The 12,499-nt window shown below is 41.4% G+C and overlaps 1 protein-coding gene across 2 annotated transcripts in view; it reads right to left on the reverse strand.

Moving 5' to 3' along the window:
- Nucleotides 1-12,499, reverse strand: part of ACSF2 (acyl-CoA synthetase family member 2) — a 48,220-nt gene that overhangs the window by 13,866 nt on the left and 21,855 nt on the right. For both annotated transcript variants that reach the window (XM_056816658.1, XM_056816657.1), the window contains exons 2-10: nucleotides 4,484-4,679; nucleotides 3,810-3,938; nucleotides 3,222-3,275; nucleotides 2,427-2,545; nucleotides 2,017-2,179; nucleotides 1,581-1,676; nucleotides 1,026-1,174; nucleotides 533-624; nucleotides 85-161 (exon numbers count right to left, since the gene is read on the reverse strand). In XM_056816658.1, coding sequence (XP_056672636.1) covers nucleotides 85-161; nucleotides 533-624; nucleotides 1,026-1,174; nucleotides 1,581-1,676; nucleotides 2,017-2,179; nucleotides 2,427-2,545; nucleotides 3,222-3,275; nucleotides 3,810-3,932 — 873 coding nt within the window. In that variant the 5' untranslated portion in view covers nucleotides 3,933-3,938; nucleotides 4,484-4,679. The remainder of the gene's footprint in view (nucleotides 1-84; nucleotides 162-532; nucleotides 625-1,025; nucleotides 1,175-1,580; nucleotides 1,677-2,016; nucleotides 2,180-2,426; nucleotides 2,546-3,221; nucleotides 3,276-3,809; nucleotides 3,939-4,483; nucleotides 4,680-12,499) is intronic.

A 12,499-nucleotide genomic window follows, 5' to 3' on the forward strand; every position in this document is an offset into this window, starting at 1 on the left:
TCTAGCTCCTACTTGCCCACCTACAAAGTCCATATTGAAGATTCCAGAACCCAAGGGATCTCTTCCCTGTCTGGAAAAGCTCACCGTCAGATCTACCATGTTCATCTTCCTGATGATGGCTCTGATAAGCTCCGGAGGGGCTAAGGACCCCGCAATCACACCTGAATCAGAGACAACACTCACTTACAACTCAGTCTCTCCTCTTCCCTCCTCCCCTTCCTCCATCAAAGAAGGAATATTATTCCCTTCTTTTTCACCGGACATTGCGCCTATCTATCATTTATACCATCCCACATACTACAGACTGGATGGGAGGGACGCAGGGAACTTCTACACATTCTTGTACCATTCACTTCTCAGGGGTGGGGGGAAAAGAGGTTCTGGGCAATAACAGCTACTCTCCCTACTATCCCTCCCTAAAGTACTGTGGCCCAATCAACTTGACCTCTTTGTGGACTTGGTCCCAGAAGAAAGTAGGAGGATAAGGCTCCCAACCCCTTCATCCCTCCAACCCTTGGCCCCCATCATTAACCTCCTTGAAGGGATGAAAGGTCATAGCTGGAAAAATCAGGTTGATTCAGCATGTCAATATACATTGTAGGGGTCCCATATATCAAGGTGGCCCTGCATGGAGAGATGACCTTAGAATCAGGTCTGAAAGTTGGGGTGCCTCCCCTTCATTTTCCATACCCTTCTCTAGCTCCCTAAAATGACCCCCAAATATACAGAACCCCCAGCTCCAAGTTCACGTGTTAAGAAAGAAAAAGGGTCAACATGACTAACCTTGGGTGAGGGGAAAGATAGAGAAAATTGGATACAATGCTGGACCTCTCTTTGAGTCCCCTCCCACATCAAGCCAGGACCCCTTGGTGAAGAAGGAAATCCCAGGGAAGACAGGACAAGAATGAGCTGGTATAACAATTCAGAGGGGCTCCATTTGACAGGGCCAGGGGAAAACAGCCCAGATCTGCTCTAAAGATAGGTCATGGGGCAGGAAATAGAGGGGCATAGCCACAGATGCCCACCTCTCACGAGCAACAACTTCCAGTGCCGTCTTGCCTTCAAAACTTGGAGATGATAAGATGAAAGTGACACCATATAATATAGACACCATCGTGCCCCCCACAGAGCCCAGGCAGTGGTAGAGGGGGCTAGGAAGGACCAACCGGGCCTCCTGGAGTCCCAGATAGACAGAAGAGTGAGGTTAGGCCGTGGGGCCCAAGGCTAGGGCTAAGTACCTAGAAACCCTTTCCTTTAGCAAGAAGTTGGAATTTAGGACACTGTTTAATTCCAGCTTAGGATCATAAATTTAAGAGCTGGAAGGGACCATGGAGATAATCTATTTCAATCCAGATAAGGAAATTGAGGCTTCAGTAGATTAAGTGATTTGTACACAAGCAATAGAATTGAGATCTAAACTCAGGTTCTCTGACTCCAGAGACAATATTCTTTCTAAACTGCCCCATGCACCTTCCCACCTTTTCTCCTTCTAATTGCTCCAAATACTGCTTTTGGGCCCTCTCCCAAAGACTAAAGCTCCCTCATATCTTCTCCATTCCTTTATCCTTCCCACCTTTTACCTTCTTATGAAGATTCATCCGCCTCCCTATGAAGATGGAATTGTTAACAATGTTGTGGTGAGAAAGTGTGGCTGCCTTAGGTGTTCCAGTAGTTCCCTAGCAACACAAAGGTCTTGTTAGTCTGGACATCTCAGAGATAAAGAAGGTGTTTTCCAAAATGTTACCCCTATGCCATGTGTAGGACTTTCCCAGAAGGCAATAGAGTACATGTGTGTTTCAGAGGAAGAGTGGTGCCATGTACATCCTTTCTGGGGAAGGTGGATAAGAATAGAAGTAGTTCAAGCCCCAGGACATTTTTCCTGGCTGCCTGGAAAGGGGACAATGCCCACTACCTGATTCCTTGATCTCCCAGTCCCCAGAAAAATGACCTTAACCAAAGGCCACCTGATTGAGGCTGGGAGACACTGGGCCTGAGGCCCCAAACCCTTTGTCCTACCGAGGTGAACTGGATGTTGATGGGGTCATAGCAGGACAATGATTTCTCTATATCCCTGAGCTGATCCATCTGAGCAGCATTCCCAGACTGTAGTACATCATTCATGTGCAGAGTCCCAGGCAATTTGGAGTCCACCATGATGACTGTGGTCAGGTCTGGAAGTCTGAACCAGGGAGGGTAAAGGAGGATCAGTGAGATCCTGGTGAGTCTGGGCAGGGTAAAACCACAAAAGACTCACCGGCCCTGATCCTTGTTGGAGGGTGAATCTTGATGGGATGAAGGGCTCGGTAGGAATAGGATTAGCTTTCCTTGGAACTTGGGATCACAGTATCAGGAACCAAGAAACCTCCCAACCTCCACATCCACCTCCCATTCCTTACCATTCTTTCCATCTCCTATACCATACCCACCTCTCACTCCTTAATTCCCGTGGGCTGCATGTTTCTAGCTCTGGGCAGATCAACTTCAGAATATTATAATAATTCTGTGTCTTGAACTTGTTGGGGAAGACAATGGCTTTGCAGTTCACCTGGGGAGGTAAACCCCATATCCACATCATCCCAAGTCATAGGGAAATCCTAGGTCTACAGCCAGGGATACCCAGTGATAGAGGGCATCCTTGAAGGATGCTCTATAGATATAACTTCCTTATTACATCTTCCCCATAGGCAATCTCTCTAACCTCTGTGCCCCAATCCAGCTGCAACCCCCAGACAAGTATTACTCCTACCCTTCAGGGCTCCCCAAGATGCTCAATTCTGCCTCTCACCTCCCAACTTTTCAGAAAAGCTCATAGAATAAAGAGTATGAATGAATCTTAATGATCATTTATTCCAATCCCCTTATTTTGAAGAAGTAAGGGAAATAACTTGCCTAAGTTCTCCCAGGGAGTAAGCGGCAAAGATTTAAACTCTTTAACTTCTAGTCCTTTCTACTCCAAAATGTGGCTGCTTCTATGAGACTGGATTTCCTGCTCCTACTTTCTACTAACTAGCCTAAAAAGAGAGTACCTGCTACTCTTTCCAAATTACTCTATGAGATCTGAAGGCATCACTGAACTTAAGGTACAACCTTGCCCCATGAGATACTAGTATCAGTTGAGATATGCAACCCCTCTGCATCAGAGGTAGGCTATAGTCAGAGCTCAGTCCTCTGTACTTATCCTTGCCTCCTCCTCACTCCCATATTCCCCCAGTGGTTTGTACCTTTTTGAGAACAAACTCTAGTTCCTGGGCCTGGTAAGCAGGGTTCACAGATACCTGGCAAAAAGGACAATACAGAAATGTTACCTGTTGTGCAAGGTACAGAGGCTACCTGGCCCCCAGCCTTCCCTAAGTGAAGACACAGATCACTTCCTGCTGTGCTCAGGAAGGGAATTTCATCCCTCTCTTTCCCTCCTGTGTCCCCAAAAGGAACATCTGGATCTCCAAGATATGAACCCTTTTGTGTCAAAGTGACCAGACCTAGAACAAGGTTAGAGACCTGTGGCCACTGGTGAAGTCTCATCCCTAACAATGTAATGTTAGAGCTTGAAAAGATCTAAGAGAACATCTCGTTCAACTTCATCACTTTACAGAAGAGGCTAAAGTCCAAAGAGAAGGGGATTGGGACTTGTTAAGCAAATTCATTTCAGATCCTGGATATAAATCCAATTCTTCCAGCTGAGTACTCTCTCTAGGCTGCCAAACGTTGCTTTTGTTGGAGCTTTCTGACCTTAGGGATTCTCCATTCCATCCTCCACCCTCTTCTTACCCTCTAGGACATTCAACCTAACTATTCCCACCCATCCTCACCAGAACAATGCCAGCCTGAGCAGTGGCCAGTTGCATCAACACCCATTCATAGGAGTTAGGGCTCCACATGGCAAGTCGGTCCCCTGTGTTGATGCCAATTTTCACAAGGCCCAAGGCAGCCATGTCTACCTGAAATAGAAGGTACCATTTGATTACAGGGACAGGGTATATCCCTCCTTCCTCCACTCAAATTACCTGGCCCTTTTGCACTTCACCTTTAATGTTTAATGTTCCCTCAGGAACAGACTGGTTAAATGTTTAACAACTATCCAGGAAGACAGCCTCTTTCCAGAAAAAGCAATGTACCCTATGACACACTTTAACTTGAATCTACCTTTCTAACATATTTTCTATCACTCTTGTGTAAGTTTAGGCAATTAACAATAAAACAAATCTTGATCTGTAGCATTTATCAAATTTAGAGGTATAAATGCTCACACAGAAAATTTAATAATTGTGAGCTTAAACTAACTCTAGTACACCTCTGCCTCCCTTTCCTCATTTCCCCATGGCCTGGAATGGAGGGAGGACACTTTAAATTACAAGCAGTAGGAGAACTTAAGAGTTCACAAGAAGTTCTTGGAGCTTGGTACCCATTCTAACCCCTTTCCCCATTATCTGATCCCAAGCACTAGACCTAGGCTGAGGTTCAAGGATCCTAGGTCAGAGCCTACCTCCTGCTTAAGCTGAGCAAATGTTTTCCGGATGTTCTGTGGTACAGCAACCAGGGCTTCTCGGTCTGGAAACTTCTTGACAGTGTCATCAAAGCACTCTCCCACTGTCTTACAGACAAGCTCAATGTCTTTGGGCCCCTGAATATAGCTGAGGTTGCCTTTAGATGATGAACTGTACCTTCTAATGTCTGCAGAACTTCAAAGAGAAAAGTGAAAATTTACTGGAGTGAAGATCACCTGGCCTAACAAAGGTTGCCTCACCCAGCTTCTTTAGCCATCTTTCCTACTCCAAGATAGCCAAAGCATATTTTTAATAAAAACTCTTACCTTCTGTCTTAGTATCAGTTCTAAGATAGAAGAGTGGTGAAGGCTAGGGCAATCAGGGTTAAGTGACTTACTCAAGGTCACAAAGGCCAGACTTGACTCCAGGTCCTTCTGACTCCAGGTCTGACACTCTATCCACTGTGCTGCCTAGCTCTCCCACCAGAGCAGATTTAGTACTGCACAGACCACTAGGGGTTAGGCCACCCTTTCCCCTACATCCCCCTAAGATTCATTCCCTCCCAGCTCACTTCCTGTTATAGCAGGAGGAAAGGACTCGTGATTTTCCTGATATCAGATCTGGAACAAAATGGAATGGGAACTAGGACAGAGACTAGCTTATATATATGTGTGTGTGTGTGTGTCTATATATAACCCTTACCTTCTGCCTTAGAATCAATACTATGTATTGGTTCCAAGGCAGAAAGAAGAATGGTAAGGACTAGGCAATGGGGGTTAAGTGACTCATCCAGGGTCACATAGCTAAGAAGTGTCTGAGGTCAGATTTGAACCTAGGACTTCCCTAGGCCTGGTTCTCAATACACTGAGCTATTCAGCTGTCTCTGACTAGCTTATATCTTTAAGATACCCTCCCTTCCCTGACTCTTGGGCACAAGAAAAGCACTAACACCAAGTTGGGAAGGAGCAGAGTATCCTAGACACAAAATGGGAACTGTAAAAAGAAAGCAACAATAACAAATAACAAACATTTTTCAAAGCAAGCAGCAACATAGTAATTGGGAAGTTATACAAATTAGTTTAGGTGATGGAATATATCAGAGTCAGGAGGACTCTAACACCCAAGTGAGATGAAATCTCAGTTTACTCAAAGAGAGGATGATCTCACTCTAGAAGACGACTTTTAGCAATCTTTGTGGGTACAGGTGCTGGGATCCAAAAGTCTTGGGAAGCCAGATTTCCTCACATGCCTATTGTTCTTGAGTTTTCTGTCAGCCATTAAAATCTATATCCTCCCTTTCTTTGGCCCTGTTCTCTTCTTCTCCCTCTCCCCACTCCCCCCCACCTCAGCTTTTTTCTGACAAGGATTTTTCCAACCACCAGGAGTCATGTCTCCCTCATCAAACACAAGATATAGCATCCCAAGCCTATCCTTCAGTGAACTGCCCAATGCCCTCTGGGTAGATGCTATATTCTCTATCATTGATATCCTATTAAAACATCTCCTAATATGTCCATCAATTGGGGAATTGCTGACCAAGTTGTGGCATATGGATGGAATACTGTGATGGAATACTATTGTGCTATAAGAAATAACAAATAGGGTGGTTTCAGAAAAACCTGGAAAAAAATTTATATAAACTGATGCAAACTGAGCAGGACCAGAAGAACATTGTATGTAGTAACAGCAATATTGTAAAGATGATCAACTGTGAAAGACTTAACTACTCTGATTAAGACAATGATCTAAGACAATTCCAAAGAACTCATGATGAAAGACTGCTATCCACCCACAGAGAGAGAACCGATGAATGCTGAATGCAGATTAAAGTATACTTTTTCATTTTCTTTATTTTACTTGTTTGTGTTTTCTTTTGCAACATAGCTAAAATGGGAAATTATTTGCATGACTTCACACATATAATTGATATCATATTGCTTGCCTTCTCAAAGGGATGGGAAGGAGGGATAAAGAGGGATAGAATTTGGAGCTTAACATTTTTTCAAATGGGGGATAGAGAAACAAAGCCAAGATGGCAGAAAAAGAGGCAGCAGCCTAGTAGAACTCTCCTAGCATTCTCCTCCAAACAACTTCAAAATAATGCTTCAATTCAAACTTTGGAGAGTGGAGTTATAGTTAGACATTTTTTTCAGCCCAAGACAATTTAGGATATCAGTAACAGAAGTCTCTGACACTCGGGTAAAGGCTGGCTCAAAGTTCAAAATTCTCTTTGCTGGCAAGAGTGCAACTGGCACTGATTGGCACCTCTATTGCTCATGCAAAGTTCCAGGACAGAAAGAAATGCTTGTGATTGGCCACAAGAGAGCAGAAGCCCTGGTCACAGTTTCAAAGCACAATTCCAAAGCAGAGAGGACCATTAGCACTTGCAGAAGCAGGGGATTATAGGACCTGGTTACAGTCAAAGGACCAAACACTAGCACTAACAGATGAAAGAGAGCAGGGGTCCTTCTTGAAACTTTGTACAATGCCTCCCCACCTCCAGATAAGTAGAGCCCAACTTAACTTAAAGCTCAAAATCAAGAAATAGGCTGGAAAAAATGAACAAACAACAAAGAAATAATATGAACATAAAAAAGCAACTGCAGTTGCAGAGAAGACCAAGTCAATCTTTTTCTTTTTAAACCCTTATCTTCCATCTTAAAATCAATGCTGTATATTGGTTCTGAGGCAGAAGAGTGGAAAGGATTAAACAATGGGGGTTAAGTGAGTTGCCCAGGGTCACACAGTTAGGACATGTCTGAGGCCAGATTTGAACCCAGAACCTCCTGTCTCTAGGCCTGGCTCTCAATCCACTGAGCCAACCAGCTGTCCCACAAGACAATCTTAGAAGAAGATAACAAGGTAAAAATATCTATTAAGTCTCAAAGGGGAAAGAATTGGACGTGAGCAAATTGGACATGAGTCCAGAAAAAATTCCTGGAAGAGTTAAAGGGATGAGAGGTTAAGGAAAAATTGGGAAAAGAAATGAAGGGGTACAAGAAAATTATGAAAAGAAAATTAATAGTATGGTAAAAGAGGCACAAAAATGCTGAAGAAAATCACATCTTAAAAGACAGAATTGGCCGAATGGTAAAAGAGGCTAAAAAACTCACCAAAGAAGAGGCAGCTAGGTCGCTCAGTAGATAGAGAGATAGACCTGAAGTCTGAAGGATGTCAGTTTAAATCTGGTCTCAAATATGGCTTAGTTTCAATTCTAAGATAGAAAGCAAGGTTTGTTTGTTTTTTTAAATTCACTGAAGATGTATATATGATTATATGATTTGGGGTCTAGTCTTTAAAAAATTGCTCTATAACAAAATGAATAATATGGAAATAGGTATCAAGGTACAACATTTTTACAACCCAGTGGAATTGCTTGTTGGCTCTGGGAGCAGGGAGGGAAGAGGGGAAGGAAAGAAAATGAATCATGTGAACATGGAAAAAATTCTAAAAAATAAATAAAATTATTCTTAAAATAATAAATAAATAAATAAAATTCACTGAAGAAAAGAACTCCCTAAAAAAAAAACCAACAGAATAAAGGGAAATTGGTGGCTCAGTGGATAGAGAGCCAGGCCTAGAGATGGGAGATCCTAGGTTTAAATCTAGCCACAGACACATCCTAGCTGTGTGACTCTAGGGAAATCACTTGACCTTAATTGACTAGCCTTTATTACTCTTCTGTCTTGGGACCAATAGAGGGCAAGGGTTTAAAAAAAAGGCAGAACAAGCCAACTGGAAAAGGAGGTACAGAAGGTCACTAAAGAAAATAAGTCGTTAAAAATTAGAACTGGGCAAGTGGAATCTAATGACTCTCTGAGACATCAAGAAACAATATAACAGCCAAAGGAACTGAAAAATAGGAGATGTCAAATATTTCATCAGAAAAACAACTGACCTGGAAAATGGATCAAGGAGAGATAATTATGAATTATGGAACTACTTAAATAAAAGCAATGTTTTAAAAAATGAGCTTAGTCATAGTATTTCAAGAAATTATCAAGGAAAACTGCCTTGATATCCTAGAATCAGAAGATAAAGAAATTGAAAGAATTCAGGGATCACCTCTTGAAAGACCCTACATTGAAAATTTCCAGGAATATTATAGCCAAATTTCTCACCTGCAAGTCAAGGAGAAAATATTAAAAGCAGACATAAAGAAACAAATCCACTATCATGGGGTCACAGTCAAGATCACATAAGATTAGCAGCTTTCAATTTAAAGGAGTAGAAGGATTGGAATATGATGTTCCAGAAGGCAAAGGAACTAGAATTACAACCAAGAAAAACTTACCTAACAAAACTGAGTATAATCCTTCCGGGGGGGGGGGGGGATAGATATTTAATAAAATAGAAGACTTTCAAACATTTGTGATGAAAAGACCAGAGGTGAACTGAAAATTTGATATTCAAACACAAGACTCAAGAGGATCATAAAAAGGTAAACATGAAATAAAAATCATAAAAGACTATGAAAATAAACTATTTACATCCCTATATAAGGGAAGATTACACAAGTAATTAGAGCAGATAGAAGGAGTCTGCACTGACAGAGGACATGGATGTGAGTTGATTAAATTGAAGTAATATTTTTAAAATCAAGGAGTGAGAAAAAGGAAATCAATGAAGGAAGGGGAAAGGGAGAGGTAGAATAAGGAAAGTTATATCACATAAAAGAAGTGTATAAAGAAGAGCATTTAGAGTGGAGGGGAAAATAGGGGGAGAAATGGCTGGCAATGCTTGAACTTCATTCTCACTAGAATTGATTCAAAGAGAGAAGAGTATACACACACACACACTCAGTTGAATATAGACATCCATCTTATTCAACAAGGAAATAGGAGAGGATGGGAATAAAAGTAGGGGTTGGGAGTGATAAAAGGGAGAGCACATTAAGGAAGATGGCTATCAGAAACTAAATGGTCTCCTTTTTCCATTTTTTTCCCTCCCAGTAATAGCTTATTTTTTCTCTCTCAATTAAATGTAGACATTTATTTTCTTATATTTTGAGTTGCAATTTCTTTCCCTTCTTTCCCTTCTTTCCTTTTCTTATCCCCCCCTCCTTGAGAGGGTAAGCAATTTGATATAGGTTGTATATGTGTTATCCTGTAATGCATATTTCCATATTCATCATGTTGTGGAAGATGTATCACTAAAAAAAAGACTCCAGTGAAAAATGGTATGCTTGGATTTGCATTCAGAATCCATCAGTTCTTTCTCTCATGGTAGATAACATTTTTCATCATGAGGACTTTGGAGTTGTCTCAGATGGTTATATGCTGATAATAGTTAAGTCATTCATAGTAGATCATTGTACAATATTACAGTTACTTTGTACAATGTTCTCCTGGTTCTTCTCACTTCACTTTTCATAAGTTCATATAAGTCTTTCCAGGTTTTTATGAACTCATTCTGTTTATGATTTCTTATAACTGTTAGGGGTAAAATTTATGGTTGGACTGAATATTTGAGAGTTGGTCCCCAGGGATTTAATTACTAAATCCCAATAAATTACTCAAGTCAGAATGACTTTTATGGTAGTTTATTTACAAATAAAGGGAAGAAATTAAGGAAATAAGAGAGAGAAGGAAAAAGAGAGAGCTTGCTTCTCTGGCCTGGTCTGAACCAGGTAGGAATTCAGAGGTGGGGGGAGGGCCCAGAGGATTAAATTTAACACAGCCTTCAGCCATGAAGCCTCCCAAGACAATGGGCCTCTCCAGAGGCTAGTGCCTCCAGAAAAAGTCAAGGAAAGGGAATTAGCCTTTTTCCTCACCATGTGGCAATTCAAAGGGAAGCAGTCTGAGATCTCAAGCCCAAGCTCCTCCACAGTCAAGTTCCAAGGCGAAGATGCCCTCACAGGAAGTGACCACGAAATTTAAAGGCAACTCTTTGTATCACTTCCTGTGCCTTATGTGTACCAATGGTGGCTTAAACTTTGCTTTGGCCTGCCCAGGAGGCAATCAGTTGTTTCTGATTTGTCACTTGCTAGCACATGTGGGTCATAGAACTTCCTTCCCAACACTAAATACTTAAGTGGGGGTGTATATATTCCTGATGGATAAAATTCTAAAGAATAAGTAGGGTGGAGTTCATCTAAATTTCACAATCCCCTCTGATGATGATTAGAAGACGTCTCCCCAATTGATCACTTAACATAATCATCTTGTACCTCTAAAATCTTCTAACTACAGCTGCATACAAAATTTCACCTTCTAAGAGGAAACTGCAATAGTTAGAGATGAGAGGGAAATAGAAGAGAGAGCTACTGAATGGGTAAATGCAAAATTACTTAAATCACTTTAATGAGCGAGCATGGCTGTGGTGAGTGGAGATTTTGAAATGGCTAATCAGCCATGGGCATGTGGTCTTTATTTTGTATCTTCTTTATTCCTTGATTCTAATGATCATTATTAATAAATCCCTTAAAATATAATGTTTTCATTATTGAGATATAATTTTAATTTTTAAATTGATGGCAACCACTACTTGGAGAAGAACTCCCAATTTTTTTAAGATAGCCTAGATAAAAATTTTTAAGCCACATTTCTTCTCCCAAGGCTTCTTTCCCACCCCACCCACCCACCCACCCTCGCAAACTCTGAGAGAACTCCAAATTTTCTTCAGAGCTGCTGCTGTACTTCTGCCATCTCCACTTTTTGCCTGGTTGCTCTCCCTACCAGCCAGACTATTTTTAGCTGGGGGTCTCTTGGCAAAGAATAGATAAGTCACTTCTCTCTCCCATCTGCTTGAGCCCATGTTCCTCAGTTCCTCACTGCTGCCTCTGGTATTGCTGATACTGCTGCCCAATCCAGCCTCCTGGGTTGTTCCAGCCATCTGCTCCTGATCTTCTTGATCCCAATCACTCCTCCTCTTGCTCCTGCTCTGGTCCCAGCCCCAGCTCCGGGCCCTGACCCTGGTAGCTGCCTCTGTTGATCCTTTTGGTGCTGCTGATTGCTGCTGCTGAGAAGCTGGGAGTCCTTGGAGCCACTCTCCCAGCAGCTGGTAAAAAGACCTGGGTGTGCTTTCCATAGGCAATAATTAGCCTCCACATGGCAGGGGACCTCAGGGGGGAAAGGGAAGGAGGAAGTTACTCTTCCAAACAGGAAATAAATTGCAAGAATGGTGCATTCTGTGAAAGAGCAGTACCTTGCCTATTTCAAACAGTTTCCAGTTTTATGATGTTTTTTGTTTCTACCATTCATGAGTGCACTGGTCCTTTCAATTATCTTGCCTGAGATTCAGGGGAAAATTCATCTTCCTACAACCCTTTGCCATTTGGGCCTGCCCAGTCTCTAAGATTTATTCCATTTGAGATTCCTAAACTCCATGTTATCCCTCACTATGGGAAATACCACAGTTCTGACAAAAGGAATCTGAAAGGATAGAGAATGGAACTTTAAAGAGACTAGAGGTGAAAATTTTAAGCCTTTTCAGACCCCATTGTTTTATGAAACTCTCTGTATTTTATTGTATTTTGCTGATTGTCTGCTTTAAGATTTAATTCTGTTGTTTTAAGTTCATATATTAATGTATTCAATACTATTCTGTTATATTGAATCAATTTAATCTACTGTGTTTTAACTATTATCTAATATTCTGTTACTTTTCCTCTATAACTACTGAACAATGTGAAAATATTGTAAAAGCCCATAACCAGCTTTTTCTTCCATTTTGGCTTTGTTAAATTGTCACATAGGTGATGATGGACTCCACCAACCTGGTTAACAACCTTTAGATAATTTAGATTATCTAGACTATCTAAATTATCTAATCATTTAATATCTCAAATTGATTTTTAAGGGGTCTTTAGACATGATTTTAGATTTTTTATTTCAACAACTCTGATCATTTTGCCTACCTCTGACTTATTTGTAATGAGAGGTAAAGAGTCCATTTTAGTGGCTGAAGTAAAGTGCAATTATAATCCCCACCTCCTGCATTTTTAAAAATGTGAATGGATGGGATATAACAGCCTCATACCAAAGGAGCTGGGAAGTTGATCCCAGGGCATGGTA

Source organism: Monodelphis domestica, chromosome 2 (assembly GCF_027887165.1).
Source record: "Monodelphis domestica isolate mMonDom1 chromosome 2, mMonDom1.pri, whole genome shotgun sequence".
In the NCBI taxonomy this organism is placed as follows: domain Eukaryota; kingdom Metazoa; phylum Chordata; class Mammalia; order Didelphimorphia; family Didelphidae; genus Monodelphis; species Monodelphis domestica.